We start from the raw sequence: 22,529 nt of genomic DNA on the forward strand, positions 1-22,529 counted from the left end.
TTTTGTACACTGTAAAGATTTGCCACTCAAATTGGTGTAATGAAATACTGATTGGCCAGTAGCCGAGCAGGAAGTATAGGTAGGGCAACCAAAGTAAGGATGATGGGAAGAAGAAGGGTACAGTGAGGATTCTCCAACCAGACACAGAGGGGGCAGGAGATGAATGTGTCATGCTAATAAAGGTACTGTCACATGGCAGAGCATAAATAAGCAATATGGGTTCAACGAAAATGTAAGAGTTAGTTAGTAATACGCCTGAGCTACTAACTGATTCTTTATAATTAATATAAGTCTCCGTGTGGTAATTTGGGAAGTGACTGGCATGTATCTAGGAACAAATAGTCAGACAAGAAACTTCCATTTACAGGAGAGGGTAAATGTCTAAGAGAAGGGACCAGCGATGCCTCCAGTGTGCTTCCTTACAGCTGCTTCCCAGTGGCAGTTTTCTATTTAGACTAGAGCATGATTTTTAGGCACAAAACATGCATAAGTAATTGAACAGTTAAATTAATTGGACAAACTAGTGTTAATTAGTTTATTTCTCAATTGTGTGCATGTACTTTCAGTGATAAACAATGCTTCACTGAATATTTTTGTATACCACATATTTTCTGCATTTTGAATTGTTTCTTTTATAGTGAGTCCCAAAGGTGTGATTACTAAATGGAAGAGTATTGTCAACGTTATGGCCCAGATGCCATTATCAAATGGCTTAATCCAAAGGGTCAAGTTTTACATTCCCACTGGCATAATGAGACCACAGATACCCTCAGGTTGTGATGATCTGTCTGTCCCACGAACAGCAGAATTCTCTTAATAAAACCAATGGATGGACGGTGAGGATGTCTCCAGTCAGGGAAACCATGGGACACTGGATGGATGGGGCGGTGACTGTGAGCTCTGGACCAGATGCTCTCACCTTTACCAGCATCACCCTACAGTGCCCATTCAGAAGCTGACCATCTTTGATACCTATTCTTTGAAGGGATGGGGCTCCAAGGAGGGGCTGGCCAGTCCCACTTCTGTCTTCTTTCAGAACCGTCAGAGCATCCTGTCATCTTCCTTGGGTTGCACCTTATCTCCCCCATTCTTGGTTTCTCAGTTTACTCCTTAAGATCTTTCCAGAAACAGTCTTTGGCAGTTCTGAAATGAAAGCCACCTAGTAACCAAACAAACAGATATAATTACGCTTACAAACCGTCATTTCTCAGAATGACCCTTTTCTTACGTTGTTACGTTTACTACTTCATTGGAAAGTTGAAACTGCTAGAGCTTAGAGCACATGTCCCTCACCTCTCATCAGACCCTTTGGCTCATCCACAGAGCAGTTCTTAGAGCAAGAACATAATGTATTTTCGGAAATATCTACTGAAGAAAGACAAAGCCGAAGCAGCATCTGTGGTGTGTGTACCTCTGGCACAGAGCCTTGCCCTATACAGGAGAGCAGACCAGGGAGCAGGCGCCCACCTGATTCCTCTTAGGCTTATGTCTTAGGGCCCTCCGTGCTTACCTTCCTGGGGTACTTGTATGGAGCAGTCACCTTCTTCACGTGCTCCTGGAGCTCCCGAGTCAGTGCTTCCGGGTCATGAGATGTGTAGGCTGGAGAAAGGACTATGAATGCTTTCACCACCTGCAGGGAGGGAATCCCAGAACCCAGCCTTCAGGAATGATGCTTTTCTCCTCAAGCTAGCCTTGTGCACACGTGGCTGCTTATACCAGCCTACCATGGGGGTCCTGCTAGTTCCTGCTGGTTCTACTGGTTTGTTGAGCACAGACAGTGATATGAATAACATCCATGTCCCTACTGTCTGCCTGTTACGAATTAACAACTAAAGAATTGTTGGCTTTACTGAACTCATTTTGGTGCTTTATTTCCCATGCCACTTCCCAAACTTGAAATGACTCCATTAGGAGCCAGCATGGATTCCCCTAAGATGCAATCCTCCTGGAGAAGTAGCTTCACAACAACAATGGTCATTTGCTTCCAAGTTTTCCTGCAGGAGGACAGAGCAGGACTGGGTTGCCCAGGCTGAGGAAAACATAGCCCTGTTGTGGGACTGCTGGGTCTTTGGAGAACGCCTTCATGTGCATTTCCCATCAGCAAACAGGAAGCTACACTGTTTCTATTTCAGTCATTCCAGGGGACACTCTGCTCCTTGGCTTTGTCGCCAGGGGTTTCTCCTACAGTTTGCCTCTTGATAAAGAGGGAACAATTGTTCAAAACATAATTCCTGGGCTTATGAGATGGCTCACAGGGTAAATGCATTTGATGCTGCGCCTGCCGGCCTGAGCTCGTTCCATGGACCCCGCATGGTTTGTTTGTCCTCTGACCTCTACACATGTGCTGTGATACATATGTGCATTTATTTACACAACACACAGTAAATAAACTTTAAAATACCTTCAAAGCTGTCCCCTAAAAATGTCAGAAAATGTACCCATAAAGTCTTACCAATATGACTGCCTCAACATGAGCTGAACAAGGATGAAACCGATATAAATGCCAAACTGGTCAGGGGGAAAACCCACAGGTGTCAACCCTATACAAAGAACCACAGGCAACCAGGGAATGCTGAGAATGGGAGAGTGAGTCTTCCTAGGGAAGACTACTGGTACTGTCCAATACCAAATGATCAGTCCTGGAAACATATATACAAGTCACATTATACAGACTGAACCGGTTATATTTAGGAATATATATGTACATGTAATAACAATTAGTGAAAAAAGAGGTCACAAATTTGAGAGAGGGATAGAAGGGTTTGGAGGAAAGAAAGGAAAGGGAGAAAAGTTGATTATATTATAGTCTCAAAAATAAAGTGGTTTCTAATATCAATAAAAGAGCTTTAAAGGTCACTTGGTTGCAGGTCTCTCCAACAATAAACTGTACCAACTCTTTTTTGTGAAGGGGTGGTTGTCCTTGCACACATCCCAGAGGTGTAAGCTCACTAACATCTTGTGTTCAGACAATCCTGGCCATTCAGAAGAGCTGTCTCTGGTCATGAATACTGTGACACTGTACTATTGAGCATCTGGTATGTGCACACCATGTTCCAAGCCCTCTCCATGGAATAATGTGAGCGTGTCCGCGTATCAACACTCCAGCTAATCCACAATGTTCAGAACAATGTGTTCCTTGCCAGGTGCGATTTCTCCAGTATGCTCATGAGAGTCACACTTCTCTCTTCCTATAGCAAACTCAAATTTTAGGGAGGAATCACTTGGCAAAGGGCTTCAGGCCAAAGCAGGTGATCTGGACACCTCTCCAGTCAATATGATCCAACAAATCTGACTTGAAGTCTAAAAGTTGGTATTTTAAACCAGAACTTGAATTCAGAAATTATGAATCATTTGGGGACCAGACTTTGAGAACTGCTGGCCCCAGTGCTTCCGAGAACACACACTTGCTATCCCTCCGACTTTCTAGAGTAACTGATTTGCCTTAGCATCATGTGGCAACCACAGCTCCTGTTTGAATCTGAACTGTCTGCCACACATGGTTTGAATGCTTGTTCCTCAGCTCCTGGCCCTATTTTGGGAGATTCTGAAAACTTTGGGAGGTGTGGCCTAACTAGTGGAAGTGGGTCACCAGAAGTGGGTCTTTGAAGGTTATGTTGGGTCCTTGGTTCCTGCCTGGATATCTACTCCCTGGTCTGCTATGATCTGAAGAACTTCTACCACACACTTGCACTCCACCCCTATCAAACTATGAACTTCCTTTCTCTGCTTTTCCTTTCCCACCATGAAGGACCAAACCCTCTGATACTGTGAACCCAGGTAAGTCTTCCCCCTTTGGGTTGTTTCTGTCGGGTATGGTGGGCACAGTAGTGCCTAGGATCTACTCTTTCCCTTCTCTTAGAACCCACAGAAAAGGGTTTTGCCTTTGTGCTGTGAAAGCCCATTAAATTTGTCTCATCCTTCTAATATATCAAGGCCATCTAGAAACATTCTGTTATCCCTCAAGTTAGCCATCCCTTCCAGCTACAATCCTCATAAACCATGTCCAGTGAGCTTGTAAAGTCTTTATCTGAAACAGATGGACCTTTTTGCCCTACTGGAGAGGATTAATGGCAGTCTGTCTTCCCTTCCACCGAGATCTCCTGCCCAATCATCAGGCTCATTTGGATTATCTGATGTCCTAGTGAAACACTACACTTTGTATTTTCCCATCTTGTCGTCATAGAGTGTATTTATTATTTAGAGGTATGTTAATCAGGAGTGAGTGACTGCGGATAGGGATTCAGCTTTGAGGTACTAGGGGTGGGGCTGAGATTGAAGGAGGGACCTGGCAATCCTGCTTGTTTCTTTGGGTCCTACTAACGAGGAAACACTGCAGCTATGTTCTTCCTGGACCACTTACCTCTCCCCGAATGGGGTCCGGGCTGCTGACCACAGCACACTCAAGGACAGCTGGATGCTCAGCAAGGGCACTCTCTACCTCAACAGGCCCAATCCGGTAGCTGGAAGAGAAAAGAAACTTCCAAATGGCTTTCCTTCCCCTATAGAACCTCAAGGAGAAGAAAGAGCAACCTGCTCGACCTTGAAGAGTTGATCACGTCGTCATTTCTCCCTAAGAACCAAAGATATCCATCCTCATCCATGTGGGCTCGGTCCCCAGTAATGTAAAAGTCTCCTTTCTCTGATGAGGCTGTCTTCTCAGGATTTTCCTAGAAGACAAGGGAAGACCATGGATCATTTGGGCATAACCCTTTAGGCTAGTCCCTGCCTGGGGAATCCAACGCTGGGGGCCAACAACCCTTCAACAGGTGGTCTATTGATTCTCAAGGCTCATTCCCTATAGGGCAGGAGGCTCAAGTGCTGCAGATTTGTGACTTCCTCTCTTTTAATTGGATGAAAGCTTCCAGGTGTGATGGCGAGAAAATGCCCACTAGCATCCTTGGAAGAGTTGAACTCAAGGAAGATACACACACACACACACACACACACGAGGAAACTGGTCTGAATAAGTGAACACCCTGATGGTAGAAGACAGGAAGTAAAGGGTTGGCTTGAAACCCCACTGGCAGGAGGCAAGGGTAAAGAAAATATCAAGCTATGATTTTAAAAATTGCTTGTGTGTGTGTGTGTGCGTGCGTGTGCACGCATGCACACATTGTGTGAATGTGGACACATTAGTGTCATGGCACATGTGTTGAAGTCTGAGGACAGCTTTGGGTGTCAGTCCTTTCCTTCTACTTTGTTTTAGACGGGTCCTTTATTGTTTATTTGCACTGCATGCACCAGCTAGCTGGCCCGTGAGCTTCCAGGGATTCTCCTGGGTCCATCTCCTCTTTGGAGCTGGAATTTCAGACACTCATGCTACTCTATCCAGTTTTTGGTAGATTCTGATGGTTCAAACTCAGGTTCTGACACTTGCAGGGCACATGCTTTATTTGCAAAGCTACTTCTCCAGCCCAATTCCAAAAAAAAAAATTAAAGTTACTATTTGTTATAGAAATAGAAATGCTAAGCAAATAAATTATCCTGAGTTTAAGATACATTAAAAATGGATCTCTTATGACTCTATGTATAGGTTTTAGAGAGGAAACAAAATGACTATATAGTTGTATACAGTATATAGTAAATATTTAGTATGTGTAATGCTATCTAATAACAATAATTTACCAATTGCCTGAGGTTTGGGGTAAAGAAGGTTGAATGTAAAGGAACTCACAGAACACTTAGAGGTGATGACAATGTTCCTGTCTTAACTGCAGTGGTGACCACATAGATACACATAGTTGCCAGAAATCATTGGCCAGGACGCATTTTTTAACAAGTAAATTTTATTTCCACTCAAAACTACATTTTGAGGAAGAGGTAAGCTATTAATGAATATCTAAGAATATAGCTTAGAAGAAGTCTATAAGGTAGAGACATAGAAGTCTTATCAGTTTATAGAGCATTAGGGGATAGATAAACGAATGGAAAGATAGAAAGAGTGAGGAGGAGCTGCTGAAATAGATTGGTGGGTAGATCTGTGTGCCACAAAGTTCAGTCCAAAAACCCACATGGCAAAAGGAGAGCACTGACTTCCCCCAAGTTGTCCTTTGACCTCCACACATATGCCCTGGCATCATGCACACACACACACACACACACACACACCACACACAATATAAGAAATTAGAAAGAATGGGCAGAGTGCCAGTTTTCTCTGGGTTGATTTACAGACAATGCAAAATCCAATTAAACTGTTAACAAATGTTTTTGTGGATCTTGATGAGTTGATTCTAAAATGCACATTCATTCAGATTAGTATATGAATGGCATGGTATCTCTGTGACAAGTGGTTCTCAATTCTTGACTGCCCTTTTGAATTACCCAGTGGCCTGACCCTTATCATTCAAAAATTTAGTTGATTTGGTTTAAGTGGTAAGTAGGCATCATATAATTGAAGCTTCTTGGGTGTTTCTGATGCACATCCAGGTTTGAGAGTTTTATACAAAAGAGTCTGAAGAGACTCTAGCCAAAGCATATCTAGAGGAGAGAGAATTACTGTCTTATTTTGGAATCTTGGACTGAAATCCAGGATACAAATCCAGACAACAAACCAGAAAGAAACATCCTGAAAAGTTGGCACTCATATAAACTTGCAATTGGCTCTTTGATAAAAGTCTTCACTTCCTTGAACCTAATCTTTTTTTATCGTAAGAAAGTTGTCATGGGTTTGTACTCTCAGAACACTCTTGCTAAAGCCTCTGACCTTGTATATTAGTTACGTGACACTAGAGAAGCCATTTAACTTTTGTAGTTTCCTTATCAACAACAGTGCTCCTGGTCAATAACAATAGTAACCAAGTTCATGCAGTTACTGCAAGGGTTAAACTAAAGATATTCACAAAGTGTGCTTCTCAGGGGTGTGCATTCAATGACTGCTGTGCTTTCTCACAGCTGGTCCCCACCTCTTACCAGATAGCAGTTGAAGAAACAGAAGGGTCTGGTGGGTTTGATGCGGACAGCAATATTCCCCTCTTTCCCTGGAGGCAGGACATTGCCCTCTTCATCCACGATCTGATAGAGAGATCATTCCATGGCCTCAGAGCATCATTTACACAGCCAGGGTACCCACCAACCTGTACTCCCAAGCACATGGATAACTCCGTGCACAGCGGGCAGAGGCTACCTACCTGCACATCGTAAGGTGGGCTTGCTTTCCCCATAGATCCAGATTTGATTGTCGAGCCTCTTGAATTGCCACAGATGACAACCTGGAGAGAAAGTCGTGACCACTAGGGGGAGCCTCATCCTCTTCTTTTCTGCTCCATGCTTGCTCTCCCTGCTAGCTCCTTCTTCTTTCTTCTGTCCTCTTTCTTGCCCTCCCTCTCATACTCTTCTCTCCTTTCCCCTTAATTTTTCTTTGTCATCTTTGTAGCCAACAGTTTTTCATGAGGTTCTCTAATTAATGTTCATGGATGGAGAACTAGATTGTATCATTAAACTCAAAGACTCACCCCCACATCCTGCCAAGATAGCTGCAGATTTTACTGCTTAACTAAAAATACATGGTAGGCTATTCGGGGGTGACAGACAATTTCCTTGAGTGACTATGAGTATTTATCCTCATTGTCAACTGGATTGAATCTAGAATCATCTAGAAGTCAGTGTGTCTGAGAAGAGAAGACCAATCTGAACATGAGTGTCATGATGGGACCTCTTCTGTCATAAGCTCTCACTGTCTTAATGCTCATGGGACCTAGGAACCATGACTGGACCCTCTCATATTATGAGCCAGTGTAATTCTCCCCTCTCTGTTTCTGCAAGATATCTTGTCACAGCTACACAAAAGTAATTATGGTATCAGAAAAGCTGCTTTGCAGGCTGAGGTATATGTGAAATTAATCACCTGAGACTGCCTTTTAAAAGGAAAAATGGGTAATGGTATTTCATTGTCATTGTCCCCTAGAGCCCATGCAGTGTCGGGCAGGTGTCAGGGAGAGGTGAGTCCCTGCTGCAGGTGATGGGGAGAGGTGGCCTGGGACACCAACTCACTGTTTCCGATTGTCCATAGCCTTCATGGAGCTCCAGGCCTGTCTGGCTCTTCCACTTGTCCCTCACATCAGGGTTGAGGGCCTCTCCGCCCGTCACACAGTGCCTCAGGCTTTGAAACTTGTACCTTTCTCAAGTAGGAAGACAAGACCATCTACGTCATGAACAAGTTCTACCTACCCCCTAGTACAGCTAGAGGTTCAGAGTCCCACAGACACTAGAGGACAAACTCCCTTCTGTTCCACAGCAGTTCCCTGAGGTTCAACCTCTCTCTGCAGATATGGTTTGCAGAAGCAAGTAATTAAAGCAAACCTATACTATCTGAATTCTGGATAAAATTGGATTCACGTGGTAGGATTGGGCATAACAGTGGATTTTCCAAATTAATTTACCTATAAACAAACTGATTGATAAGAAATCAAGGCAATGATCCAAATCAAAGTAATAAATCAGTAAAAATTTAAGAGATTAAAAATAGCCTTCTAAGAATTCCCCCAATTTTGAATATTAGATCTAAAATTTCCAGAGCTATTAAATAAATAGCAAATGTATCTCTCAGTTCAAAAATTATCCTAAGTATAAATACATTTTCAATCATTTTTCTCCTCCCGGGTGGAGTCCACTGATTCAACTGAATTACTTCGTATTGACAGGCAGCATCTTATTGGTCTTGAAGAATTATCCAAGGACTGCTTCTAGCCAGAATTACAATGTGGAGATATTCACAAGAAATGAATGAATGAGATAGATTTTTATAGTTAGAAGAATACATTCAAAATCATGTAAGTACTCCCTTCTTTTGGATATTTCATGGCCAGGGAGGGTGATTAAGGAAGATAAGAACATATGAAGAGTATGTCTTGGAAAAGAAAAGGAAAGAAAAGAAGAAGAAAAGAAAAGAAAGTGGTTGGGATCAGTAAGTTACTGATCGAGGAGGGAATTCACCCAGTAGCCCAGCAAATTTGCCAGGATAAGTGTCATCCACAGAGTGTTGTCCCCAAACACAGATAACCAGGAATGGCTGGCTTGCATTCATTTGGGGATAGGAGATGTAGTGTATACTGTGGTTGAGCTTGGTAGTCCAAGCAAATGAAAACTCCTTAGCTACCAACCCCCTTCTATAGATGGTCAGTGGGAATATAACAATTTCTGTGGCATAACTCACAGACACAATGCCAAGGGTGTGGTATATGGTGGTGATAAAGTTTACCTCAAACGTTGAATATTTGGATTGCCTTAAATCCTTTCCATTTTCTCTGGGTACAAATTCTGAGGAGCAACAAAATTGTCTTTAAAGCCTTTGTGTAAGGTATGGGGGAGTGTTTCATGGGAAAGACAGCAGATAGTAGCAAAGAGACACATGAAGGCATAGAAAGAGGCAGAGGTGACTCAAGAGAGTCATGGGAAGACAAACAGAGGAACATGGAGAACAAGAGTTGGGTTAGAAAAGGTGAATTAGCACATAGGTCCTCATATGAGAACCCCAGAATTGGCAATCAGAAGCTGTACCTTGTCAGATCTTCTTGTACAATCAGCCGAAAAAGGGTTGGAACACAGCAAAGGGTGGTTATTGGGAACCTGCAGAGAGTCTAAACAAAGTAAGGATTTTAGACAGTTTTCTTAGAGACTCTCAAATGTGATGAGAGGGGTGAATTAGATATTTATAGTCTCACTGTCAAAGCAGAGAAGTAGAAAACTAAGCATGGCATCCATCAAAATGACCTCCATGATCTCTACCTGCAGGTATTTGTACCCAAATGGAATCTCTTCTTACACCACACCAAGTTGGTCCCGGTTGACCTGGTGAGAGTCAGATTAGATTATAGGAGCAGAGCAGCTTCTGTCTTGGATGCTCTCACCTCTCTCCCTCTTTTGAGTGACTCACTCTGGAGGATACAGGTACCAGACTTTGAGTATGTTCTAGCTGCCATTGGGATGAGGGCACACAGTGAGGCCAGTGTCCAGTGCACAACTGATAAAAATTACAACCCAGAAGTGAAACAGCTTACTCAGGCTTATCTGAGATGATTGCATTCCTAGAGGATAGCTTTGTAAAATTTATTATTGAAGATCATGGGAGATGGCTCCATAGTGGGAGATGGCTCCATCAGTAAAGTGCTTGCAGAGCAAGCGTAAGAGCCCGAGTTTGCTCCCCAGAACCCAGCCCATGAGAGAAAGAGTCAAGTGTGGCATTTCTATAAGTTTATAAACTTAGCACTGGGCGGCAGAGACAGGTGGATCTCCAAGACTCTCTGGCTAGCACTCTAGCCCAATAAAAAGCTCCAGCCTAAAGAGACCTTATCTCAGAAAACGGGGGCGGGTGCCACCTGAGGAATGCCATTTGAAGATGACCACTGGCTTCCACACATAAATGTACATCTATTCCTCCACATGTTCATTTACCTGCATCCATGTGAATATAACACAGAAACATAAATTCTCCTTGGAGACATATGTCAGACATTTAAGTACTTCGTTCATTTTTAAGGTAGTTTTACCCTGTGACACTATTCATCTCCAGAATTATTTCATCTTTCCACACATGGTCTTGTACCCATTATGTGATAAACTCCCATTACCTTCTTCCCAGACTCACGGTAACCACCATTCTCCTCTGTCTTCACGAACATGACTATCCTAGGTGCCTATTATAAATGGAGTCATGTTGTATACGTCCTTTGAGGCCTGCCTTCTTTCGCTTAGCATGAGGTCCTCCAGAATCATTCGTACTGCAGGATACCAGAATTGGCTTCCCTTTGAAGGCTAACTAACGTGTGTGTGCTCGCACATGCACATGGACACATGTGCTGTATTTGGACTACACATTCAGTTTTTGATGAGTGTGCGGGTTGCTCCTGCCTTTTCTTTACTGTGAATAGCAACAATGCTGCAGTTAGTGTGGGTGTGGATTAGTGAAATCTTGACAGCAACTTTACAAAGCTGCTTTTCTCCGAGACAACCCGGTCACTATAGCTGCTCCCAGGTTCCCAACCACGGGAAGTTGTGAGATAATAAATGCTTATGTTAAGGCTGCTAATTTTCATCTATAGCATAGCAGTAGATCATAAATAGAGTGCTTTGGCTGGGGACAGTGAAAAGAAAAACTGCACACGTGGCTGACAATTCCTACCTGAACAATGATGGGGAGTCTGCAAGAGCTAATTCATTAGGACCCCAGGGTCTTCTCATTGTCAGGACAGCTTTATGCACTTTATTCTGGAGGTAGAAAGTGGGGCTCATGAAGTCAGGAGACTAGGATGAGAGTCCGAGCATGGCCAATGGTGAAGCCCGTATTTCTAGTCACATATAACCTAGCTTGTCTCAAAGAGATGGGTATGGGGAGATAGGCGCATTGATGTCTTAAAAATTGCCACTTGAGTAGAGGATAGAACAAAGGTACTCAGTGTCTTCACTGGGGTGGTCAGTCCCCCTCCCTCATGATAAGACTGCAGAGGAAGAAGATGGGAAGGGCCAGGTCTAAGACCTGATAAGGTTGGGGACAGCCATGCATACCTTGAGGAGTAGACTTGATTTTACCTAAAGTTTTGACAGATAGCTTGTGCTTTGACAAGAGCATAGGGAAGAAGATTGTGGAAAGAGAGGCATGGTGTATAGTCAAAGGCCTTGCTAGGGTTTGGAGAGATGAAATTCTTTTGTGCCTAGGGATTTTTATTGAGCATGAGCAAAGACTGAAGGGGCTTGGTGAACAGGAACCAGATTAGAGAAGGCCCTGAGTGAATTTGTCATCAGATCCATCATTTGCTCATGTTACCTTAAAAGATGTATTTCACTCATCCTGCTCACACCCAGGACACAAAAGCTGCTCCAGAGCTTGGCATAGTGGTTTACACTTACAACCTCAACCCTTGGCGTGGTGGTTTACACTTACAACCTCAACCCTTGGGACTCAAATACAGAAGACCTCTGGTTCAAGGTTGTTTAGGGTTATATAGTATGACTGCTTGAAAATGAGGGCTTAGTGATAGGGCATTTGCACAGAAAGTGAAAAGCTTGGGATTCCAGCACCAATATTTTTTTCCTTACATTTAGGATAGTTTTGGCATCAACTCTGGACAGCTCGTGTACAAAAATGCAAGCTCCGTTGGACCAGGCAGAGAAGAGAGTCCAGGCTGCCTTCACCCAGCCAGTGTCAGTTGTGTTCCAGAATATGTCAGATTCAGTCAAGGCAATCCACCTCCTGCCAAGAAGTGAAAGTCAGAGCATCCCCATCAATGGCTCCACCTTTAGAATGGATTACATTATTCACGTTACAATTCTACACAAGATCTGTCAGCTCAACTACTATCTCAGCGAACTCTCACTCAACACTTTCTCTGTATTTGTATCCTAGGCTAAGGAGACTAAATTAGGAGAGCAGGTCCCGTACTTTCAAGGAGGTCACCATTTAGTGAGAGCAATTTGTACGGGAAAATTAATCTCATTGCATTGTGATAAGAGCAGTTTTCCATTCCACACTTATCTGAGTTAGTCTGGAGTTAGCACTGGGGATGTAGTAGTTTAGTAAGTATAAGTATCCAAGAAGCGCTGGAAGAGCTTTATTTTTATTCACTCTTTGTGTCTTTCGCTTTATGCCTCTCGATCCCACCCATCTCCCTTCCCCTATCTCCCCCAAAAAGTGAGATTTAAGAGAAAAAAGGGGGGAGAAAGGTGAAATCCTGTCATGGAAGCTGCAGTGTGACATGCTGGGTCACACAGTAAACTCCTTTATGCATACATTTTACAAGTAGGCCTTCATTGCCAAGAACCAATGGCCTGGTTCAAGGTCCCTGTTCTCTGCTATACCATCAAGGCCTCTTGCTCATCACTGCAAGGGGTCAACTAGCCAGGTCAATGCTGGAGAGCTCACCCTGGTGGTGAAGACAGGGAGAGCTGATAGGCTGACCAACCCGGCAACCACCCAGGCCCAAAGTCAGGGTTATGTGTTGACCCACCCCAACATACACCCCATCTGTGATCTGCTGGAGCAGGATGGAAATCAATCCTGTGAACCCAGTGCTCCAGGATCTCAATGACACAGTGCAGCAACAGGATGTCCAGTAAGAGTTCCCACTGAGGGCCAACTGAGGGCCCAGTATCAATGGGAGAGCACATTTTAAGAATTAAAATCAAAGTCATGTATGATAGTAGAGAATAAACACTCAACTTAGAGCAAGGAGATCATTATCGCAACACATGGTGATTGAGCATCTATTAAGAGACATCCCATGTTTCCATGGTGTCCATGGTGAGAGTGGAGATGGGTCTGAGAACAGCTTAAGTGGGAAGGACATTTGAATAGGCACCACTGAGGTGCAGGAACCATGGTGGTAAAGCAGAGGAGGGACATCCTGGGAAAAGGACATGGTGTCTGCAAACACAGGCTATACTTTGGGTTCCAGGACATACTTTCTTCTGGTCCTCATCATGAGTGTCTCCCTCTAAGTTGGTTCCTATTCCCCCCTTCACTGCAGAAATGCATCTATATTCTCTTCAAATCTCACCCAGCCTCAATATATTAATTGTCATCTGTATACTGAAAACCTGAGAGGAATCTCATTACCTCTACACACGCAGGTCTGTACTCTACCTGTACATCTCTGCTTCAGTTAGAAGGATGGAGACATTTAATCAATTCATTGAGTTTGCATTGCCAATGAATAACTCCAGGTTTTCTTCTCTCTGCCCATCTTACTCCATAGATTTTTTCCCCATTATTCTTGGAAGAATAAGCCACATAACGCTCACTCCATATTGAACTGTCAGAAAATGTCATTAGATCCATGCTTAAGTTGTTCATAACCTCTTTACTCTGTCACCTCTGTTCCCCAAGAAAAGTCAATATGCTTTTGTTTTAATGTGGTGTCTTCTTTTCTAACTCTGCTTCATTCCTTGATCCTTACTATTATTTATTATCAACTCAACATCCTTAGGGACACTTTAAAAACTAAACTGAATCATGTCATATCCCTGCTCACAATATCCAATATTTCTTATGTAAACCAAAAAGCTTAACATAAAATTGTCATATGACCAAGCAATTCTACTCTGGAGAGATACCCAAAGAAGTAACAGCGGGGACAGTAGGTACAATATGGAAGTAGCCCATGTATCTACCAACAGTTGAGCAGATTTGAAAATGTAATATCTTTGAGTCATAAAAGTAGGGAAATTTCCCTGAAATTTTCATTTTTGTACGGCTGCATAAATTCCACTCTGAATATGTGCCACATTTTTATTATCTATTCTTCTGCTAATGGGTGTATAGTCTAGACCTATTTCCTTGCTACCATGAATAAAGCAACCATTAACATGGATGTGTAAGCATCCCTCTGGTAGGAAACGGAGTCTTTGGGTATCTGTCCAGGAGAGGTAAAACTAGGTCACATGGCAAAAAAAGGATGGATTTGAAAAATATATTAAATGAAGTGGCTAAATCTCAGAAAGACAAAACCCACATGTTTTCTCTCATGTGTTTCTGTAATGTGTACATGTATGTACGTTAAGTATATGAAAACTCGCAAAACTAGACATGACACCAAGACGATCCAAGGACAGTAATGAGGGAGAATGGGAGGGGGCAAAAGGACACGTGAGGCATGACAGAGGAGAGGAGACAGGATGTTACAGAGGTAGCAGGGGTCGGGGAGATGAGATGGGAGGAAAATTTGCTGAAACACGCTATGTTTGAAAAGGCCATGGTGATATCTGGCACCTTGTATGCTAATTAAAAACAAAAAGGTAGCCGGGCGATGGTGGCGCACGCCTTTAATCCCAGCACTCGGGAGGCAGAGGCAGGCGGATCTCTGTGAGTTCGAGACCAGGCTGGTCTACAGAGCTAGTTCCAGGACAGGCTCCAAAGCCACAGAGAAACCCTGTCTCGAAAAATCGAAAAAAAAAAAAAAACAAAAAAACAAAAAAACAAAAACAAAAACAAAAAGGTAGATGTAAGAAAAATTTAATAGAAAATGAATGAACCCTGACAACACTATCCTGGGTGAAAGGAGCCAAATTTCATGATCTTGTATTGCTCACACGAGGTGTCTGACATAGTTGGAGTAGTAGAGATAAAAGCAGAATAGAGGGTTCCAGAAAGGTAGGGGAGGAGGGGGATGGGAGGCTCTTATATAATGGGTCTGGAGTCTCTGCCTGAGAAAAGTAAAAGTTCTGTAGATAGATAGTGGTGATGGGTACACAAAATATGGATATATATTATGATATTAGACGAGATATACTTAAACTGATACAATTTCCTAGAAGAAAGGATCTTGAATGCTTAATTTTACCACAAATAAATGACAAATGTTTGAGCCCATGAATAGTTTTACCATGACTTAAAGGTTGTATAACATATGCATTTCAAACCGTCACACAGTGTTCCGTAACTATGAACAATTTTTATATATCCCCTAGAACAATTGAAGAACAACGATAAAAGGTATGCACAATATATTTTGATTTAATTTTAAAATACCCCACAGTTTTCTCTTCCTCAGTGTAAAGCCTTCAAGGCCTTCCTGACTTAAGCTCTGCTTGCCCTCTGGCCTCCATTTCCACCCCTTCCTCCTCCACTCCCTCCCCTCTGCTCACTCACCCCCCTTAGGTTTGGACCTTCTAGACAAGCTGACCCAATACCTTCCACTGGCCACAAAACCCAATCCATAGCTGCACTGGGAATGTTCCACCATCTTGGGAGCCCCTGTGGTTCCACTGGTGAAGTAGATGGCCACGGAATCTCCACTCTTGGTTCTCACACAATTGTGCTCTGTAGAGGCCTCCCTGGAAAAACGCAAGAACGCTAGGTGACACCGCTAATCCAAACACACCAAGCCGTTCCCAAAGCTCTAACAACGGTAGGACTGCCATTTCAACATGCCGTGATGGCGTGCAGTGTGTGCGGAGGACTGGGCCCCCTGTGCACACCTTGATAGATAGATAGTCTCTACAACAGTGCTGTAGCCATGGGAATTGAGGCTCCAAAGGCCCAAAGGACTCATTTGGAAGATCTATGAGGTTGGCTAGATAGTTCAGTCAGTAAGGGCAAGGCCAGGCATGAGTTTAGATCTTTAGGATCCACAAAAAAGCTGATTGCATGTGTAATTTCAGGTTTGGAGATGCAGACACAGGGGATCCTTGGAGATCACTGGGCAGCCATTCTGCCTAGCTGGTGAGCTCCAGGGTCAGCGAGAGGCCCTGTCTCAAAAAACAAGGTGGTGGAGAATGATAGAGGAAAACAGGTGATGTTAACATCTATCCTGCACACACACACATACACCTACATGAACAAGCACACACACATACATACAACACATTCACATGCATGTGCGCGCACCCGCGTGCGCACGTGCACACACACACACACACACACACACACAGATTTCTATATTCTTTGAGTAGGACTGAGGAGTTTGTGGTAATCACACATACATTCTCATGCGTATAATTCTGTTCATTTATGAATAGTTCTATCCCTAATTTAATGATCAATGTGGAGATATTTTTCTAAAATATATTTTCTAAGGTATGTTTTCTCAAAAATATGGGGGTTTGAGATTAGGTAAATTTCCAAGTTCTGTGATTTGAAGACTCAGGTAGTTCTTGGTTCTCAGTCCTGGCTGTGTCTCAAGATGTCTGAGTTAATTTTTAAAATAAATTCCATTACTTGTGCTCCACCTTGATCAAAATGAAATCAGAAGTTTGTTTTTTTTTTCTTAAGATCAGGTAATTTTAATGACAGCTGAAATTAAAAGGATATATCTGGATGAACTAGATTAACCTGACAACTCTCCAGAGTGTCATGTGCTGATCTTCAGAAATGAGGACTCCTGGGGCCCTGCTTCAGATATGCCTGGCTAAGTAGGCCAGAAGCTAGATTGTGCAATTTGTATTTCAAATACTCAAGTCCCTCTGGTCATCCAGGTGGCCACTCCAGGTTCAAGAATCCAGCACTCAGCAGCCTGTTTTGGATCATTCCTTTTTTGTTTTGCAACATGGTCTGGCTGTGTAGTTAAGTCTGGCCTCAAAACTCACGGTCCTGCCTCAGCCTTTTGAGTGCCAGGGTGAAAGGAGTGAGCCACCAGGAGAGGCAGTCTGGTCTCTGATCAGGACAAAACTCTCAAATCCCCAGATAAATCCTTGTTGGAAGGCAGAAGTAGTCATGATATCATCCTAATTCTGACTTTATTCCTTTCCAGCATTTTAGTTGAGTCAGTTTACCCTTCCAACAGCGGTTTCTCACCTGTGGGGCTCCTTTCAAGGATTAAGCAGTGTTCTGAGCACCAAAGCACAGAGTTCTCTGAGCTCCAGAACAGAGCTCATGAAATCTTTCTTGTGCAAATAAACGTAGGTGAATGCTTACTGGGCATAGAGCCTGGCAGACAGCAAGCACCAATATAAGGCAGCCATTTCACTATTGACAGCTTTCTGTGAACTAAATGTATCACTAAACTTAGCTCATCTGCTCTGGCTGAGAATTCTAGCGATTTTTGCCACCAATTTTAAATGACATTAGGATGAAGTAGCACATACAGTAACTGAGTGGCCTTGAATGTTGAGGTGGTCACAGGATGATGTCTCTGTCTGAATCTCTTTGATTCAGTCTCCTCATGCTCAGTCCTGATGCTGAAAAGGAAAATACCCAAAGCCTACCGCATCAATAGATACTCTCCTGGAGACTCCTATTTACCGAAGCTGTTCCCGGAAATTGATCCATCCAGGACGACTGGTGTCAGACACCAGAAGCTTGGTTTGGAGGGAGGGACAGTCAGCGCTGATGGCGTCCACTTGCGGAGCTAGGGCGTCACTGGTAACGATGGACCTGGCCCTGGCTGCCTGCAGCCGGTACTTCAGATCCTTCGCTGTCAGCTGGGTGATTCCTGGGATCATGACCACACCTTGGGCCACACAGAGAAGGGACATTGTTAGACAGGAGGAAGACTCTAATGCAGAGTCCAGGGAAACAAGTGACTGAAGAGGGTTGGAACACCCGAGGGAACAATAACAGAGATGAAAAAGGCATTGCCTAGGGTAAGAGCTTTCCTGGCATTCCTTCACTTAGGTCTCATGATGCTCAGAAATGCATGGTATTGTGATAAACACTCTGTACAGAGTACGTTTTTAAAGAGTACGGGTCTTTAGACTTCAGTGCCTTAGCTAAATCAAATGGCTTGCCCAAGAGTACAGAGCCGATGTAATAAAGGCAGAATTGAGAAGCTGAAACAGCAGGAAAACCTGTTCTGTTTTGGCTGGATTTATGTCAACTTGACACAAGCTAGAGTTATCTATCTGAAAGGAGGGAATGTCAATGGAGAAAATGCCGCCATAAGACATTTTCTTAATTAGTGATTGATGGGGAAGGGCCCAGCCCACTATGGGTGGGGCCATTCCCAGGCTGGTGGTCCTGGGGTTTATAAGAACCCCAGGCTGAGCAACCCAAGATGAGCAAGTCAGTATACAGCACCCCTCCCATGGTCTTTGCATCAGCTCCTGCCTCCAGGTTCCACCCCTGCTTGAGTTCCTGTCCTGGCTTCCTTCAGTGATGGACCACAGTGTGGAAGGGTAATCCAAATAAACCTTTTCCTGCCCAAATTGGTTTTGCTCATGGTGTTTCATCACAGCAATAGAAACCCTGACTAAGACACCTTAGAGTCCATGATCTTGAACATATTACATTGTATTGCCTCAGCAACTTCTTAGTTCAATTGTTTTCCAAGTCCTTCAAATAAATTGTTGCAATAAATCCTTTTGTTGTATGTGATCACTCACTGATAGAGGAGGTATAGCAGGCAGAAACTCGAGAACCCCCCACATGGTTTCAACCAAAGTTGCGCTAAAAGTGGTAGAGTCCATTTACCTCCAAGGACAAGGAATAAGGACTAGAGGGGAAAACTTGACATTTGAAAGTTCTTGATATCTCAGAATGCAAATTGTTAGTCTTTTCTATTGAGTTTTAACACGTTCGTTTCACAGAGGAAAATATCTAGTGAGAAGAAGAGGCAAAGGGAAAGGTCAGTTCAGCACAGCACCAGAGCCAAGCTCATGTTCTCATTACTCTTTGCCCTGTCTCCCAAGCTCTTGCACAATTTAGTTCCCAATGTGAACACTCTGAGTTGAATGGTGTTCTTCTTTTATGTATGTAATTGTGTGTGTGTGCGTGCACACACACGCGTGTGTGTTCATGTGAGTGTGGGTGCTATATACGTATGTTGGGGCGGAGGTAAGAAGACAACCTCAGGTGTCACTCTTCAAATGCCATCTTGTTTTTGAGACAAGATCTCTTACTGGCTTTTAAATTGCCTCATATGCCTGGCTGGCTGGCTGTGGAGCCCCAGAGATCTACCTGTCTCTGCCTCCCCAAGGCTGAGATTGTAAATATGTACCATAATACTTGGTACATATTGACTTGGCTTTTTTCTTTTTAATATGGTTCTGGGGGGGTCAAACTGAGGTCTTTGTGAGCTCTTCCTCCAGTCCTGACATGCTTCTTCATTCCGCTACTCTGTTAGCACATCCAGTAGAAGTTACTTGTTTGTTATGTCTTAGGGACTGTGTATAAGCCTGAGGCCTAGGAAGATGTGGTGGTTTGAAAGAAAATGGCCCCCAAAGAAGTGGCACTATTAGGACGTGGGACTTTGTTGGAGTAGGCATGACTTTGTTGGAGGAAGTGTGCCACTGTGGAGGTGGGCTTTGAGGTCTCATATATGCTCAAGATACTGCCCAGCACCTGAGTCCACTTCCTGCTGCCTACTGTTGCTAGTACCATGTCTGCCTGCATGCTGCTGTGTTCCCTGCCATGATAATAATGGACTGAATATCTAAAAATGTAAGCCACCTCAATGAAATGTTTTCCTTTATAAGAGTTGCCACGGTCATGGTAGCTCTTCACAGCAATAGAAACCCTAAGACAGAAGATGATTGACAGCTGTAACTGTCAATAAGAGAAAGTCAATCACTATAGCCTAACAAGTGCTTATGACGAAAATCTAGAGGTGTAGAGTTGCACTGACAACAACTTTGATATCTTCTGCAGTGTTGGAGTGGAGACGATGCCTCACCCCATAATGTGAAATATAGTTGGGTTATTTTGTTTGAGTACCAATGAAAGCTGTAGAGTAGGCAAAAGTGAGAAATTTCTTATCAAAAATAAATAACACTTTAAACAAAGTTTTGATTATGAAAAAAATCTCTTAACACAGTGCCTAGCACATAGTAGGTGCTTTAAAAAACCTGCAAGGCCTCTTTACATGTCTGCCCTTACTAAGCAGTTTAATTTTAAGTGTCGTATCATTGTCTAGCCTCCGTAAGCAGTCAGGTTGGTGACTGCTGGGCAAAGGGAAAATGAACCCCATACAGGGTTCTCTTTGTCCCATCCTCCAAATTTCATGGGATCTGCAAAGCTCTGGTGGGCAGTACCAGTCCTACCAAGGAGCCCTAACCTTGCTTACTGACCTGTTCGCATGCAAGCCACGCTGATCAGCCACCAGTCTGGAAGGCGTGGAAGTACCAGCATCATTCTGTCTCCAGGTTTCAGGCCACACACACCCTCTAAGACATTGGCTGCCTTCCTGGACTGCTTCCCCAGCTCCTCAAAAGTCCACTTGACTTCTGCTCCTGAGCCATTCACCCACCAGAATGCAGGATTTGGGGGCCGCTGCCCTACCTGGCCAGGGAATACAGTGAGGAAAAACATAGAAGCCATCATTGGGTGTTTTTGCTCATTTGTTTAAAAAAAAAGCGTAATAGTTATATGTTCACAGAGTTCAAATATCAAAATGACGGGCCGAGGTGTGACTCAGTGGGTCAGAGTTCTTGTTTAACACATGCGCAAAGTTCCAGGTGCTGTGTGGCATGCCTGTAGCCCCAGGACTTAGGGGATAGAACAAGAGGATCAGAAATTCAAGAACATCTTTGACTACGTAGTGACCTTAAGGCCAGCTGTGTCCATATGAGACCCTCCCTCATAAAAGAAAAAACCAGTCAGTTAGACACAAAACCAAAGGGCTGGGTCCCCCCAGGTGCTTCCAAGAGTGACCAGTTGTATTTGCTACTTACACATTTATCCTCCCAGTGTTGAATTTAGGCAAACGCAAGCAAATTTTCCATACCAACTTTTGTAACGTTAAAGGTAAGATGATTTATGCTGCCCTGTGTCCCTTCCTGTTTAACTGAAACATGACTCACATCACCTACTAATTAGCACATAAAAGTACATAACACGTTGGTTTTGAGTATAGTCCTACAAGGCTGTAGAGCTGCACCACTTATTGCTTCTTTAGTTAAAAAAAAAGTCACGACCAAAAGCAACTTAAGGAAGTGTTTGTTTTGACTTAACGCTCTAGAGAGCTAGATGTCTATGATGGTGGGGGAAGATACAGTGGCCAGAGCAGGGAACTGGGAGAGCACCTAACTGCACAGAGAAAAAAAAACTGGAAGTGGACAAGGCCATAAACCCCGAGAGCTTACCCAGGGCCTCGTCAGATCTTTCTGAGGCTCATGCATGACCCTGGTGATGCTCACGGCTCTAATCACACCATTTCTGAGATGCTTAGGAGTATACCAGAGGCTTTCAAAACACATGTCCATTTCTCAGTCCCTATCCATTCTTTCCTTTGACTTCTTGGTTATTCTACTAGCTTCTGGTTTATTTTTCTTTTCCCATGTGGTCTTCTGACACATCATCTGCTTCACACAATCACAAGGTTAAACTATCTGCCTATAATTGCTTTTGGCAAATGGCTTCTAGAGTGCAAATTCTAATTGGTCTTAATAAGAAAAACCCAGAGTTAGCTATTAGGGGTGAAAGTTGAAAGATCAGAGAAGCAGAACATCCAGCCACTAGAATTCTTAACTATATGAAATCCTCAGGCCAAAAAGTGTGATCCCATCCACAAGAGTCTTCAGACAGAAAGTGCTGAATTCCTGTCTCCTCTTGCCTTACATTCTCTCCACCCAGACATATCCCTTCCTGTGTCCACCTCCCTAGTGCTGGGATTAAAGGTATGTGACTCCCAAGTACTGGGATTTAAGGTGTGTGCCATTATTGCCTGGCCTCTATGGCCAATTAGTGGCTAGCTCCCTACTCTGATCTTCAGGCAAGCTTTATTTGTTACAGCATAAACAAAATATCACCACATTTCTCCTTTTTTGTCTAAAATAAAAAAGGTTATAATATAAGAAAAACTATATACAATAAGTATAATAACTACATAATGTATAGGCAATAAATAAATCAACAATGTTTAGTTCATTGCATTTGACAGGTTCAGAGAAAATACTCCATTATCTATCTTATATTTGTGAGTCCAAAGTCTTGTACCTAATTCACTTTCTGTGCTAACTCACATTAACTTCCAAATCATCTTTTGATGTTTCTCAACTTTATATAGTTTACATATCTTTAATGAATTTCTTTCTGAATGCAGTAAACAAGGAAAACTATAACTATCTAGTCTTCAACTTCCTTGGAGACCCAAGAAAGAAATAAAATTAACTAAGTAAGCAGGAAAAGCAAGAAAGCAACTTCCAAAATGTGAAAAATGACAGAA

At 43.2% G+C, this 22,529-nt stretch overlaps 1 protein-coding gene across 1 annotated transcript in view; it reads right to left on the bottom strand.

Annotated features, from left to right (window-relative positions):
- Positions 1–512: 512 nt before the first annotated feature.
- Acsm5 (acyl-CoA synthetase medium chain family member 5) overlaps positions 513–22,529 on the bottom strand; it is a 31,853-nt gene continuing 9,836 nt past the window's right edge. The window contains exons 4-15 of the mRNA XM_057779348.1: positions 20,434–20,644; positions 17,672–17,879; positions 15,622–15,765; positions 12,034–12,187; positions 9,499–9,578; positions 7,993–8,116; positions 7,131–7,211; positions 6,913–7,014; positions 4,540–4,667; positions 4,361–4,460; positions 1,511–1,630; positions 513–1,159 (exon numbers count right to left, since the gene is read on the bottom strand). Coding sequence (XP_057635331.1) covers positions 1,076–1,159; positions 1,511–1,630; positions 4,361–4,460; positions 4,540–4,667; positions 6,913–7,014; positions 7,131–7,211; positions 7,993–8,116; positions 9,499–9,578; positions 12,034–12,187; positions 15,622–15,765; positions 17,672–17,879; positions 20,434–20,644 — 1,536 coding nt within the window. The 3' untranslated portion in view covers positions 513–1,075. The remainder of the gene's footprint in view (positions 1,160–1,510; positions 1,631–4,360; positions 4,461–4,539; positions 4,668–6,912; positions 7,015–7,130; positions 7,212–7,992; positions 8,117–9,498; positions 9,579–12,033; positions 12,188–15,621; positions 15,766–17,671; positions 17,880–20,433; positions 20,645–22,529) is intronic.

Source organism: Chionomys nivalis, chromosome 8, assembly GCF_950005125.1.
Source record: "Chionomys nivalis chromosome 8, mChiNiv1.1, whole genome shotgun sequence".
Classification (NCBI taxonomy): Eukaryota; Metazoa; Chordata; class Mammalia; order Rodentia; family Cricetidae; genus Chionomys; species Chionomys nivalis.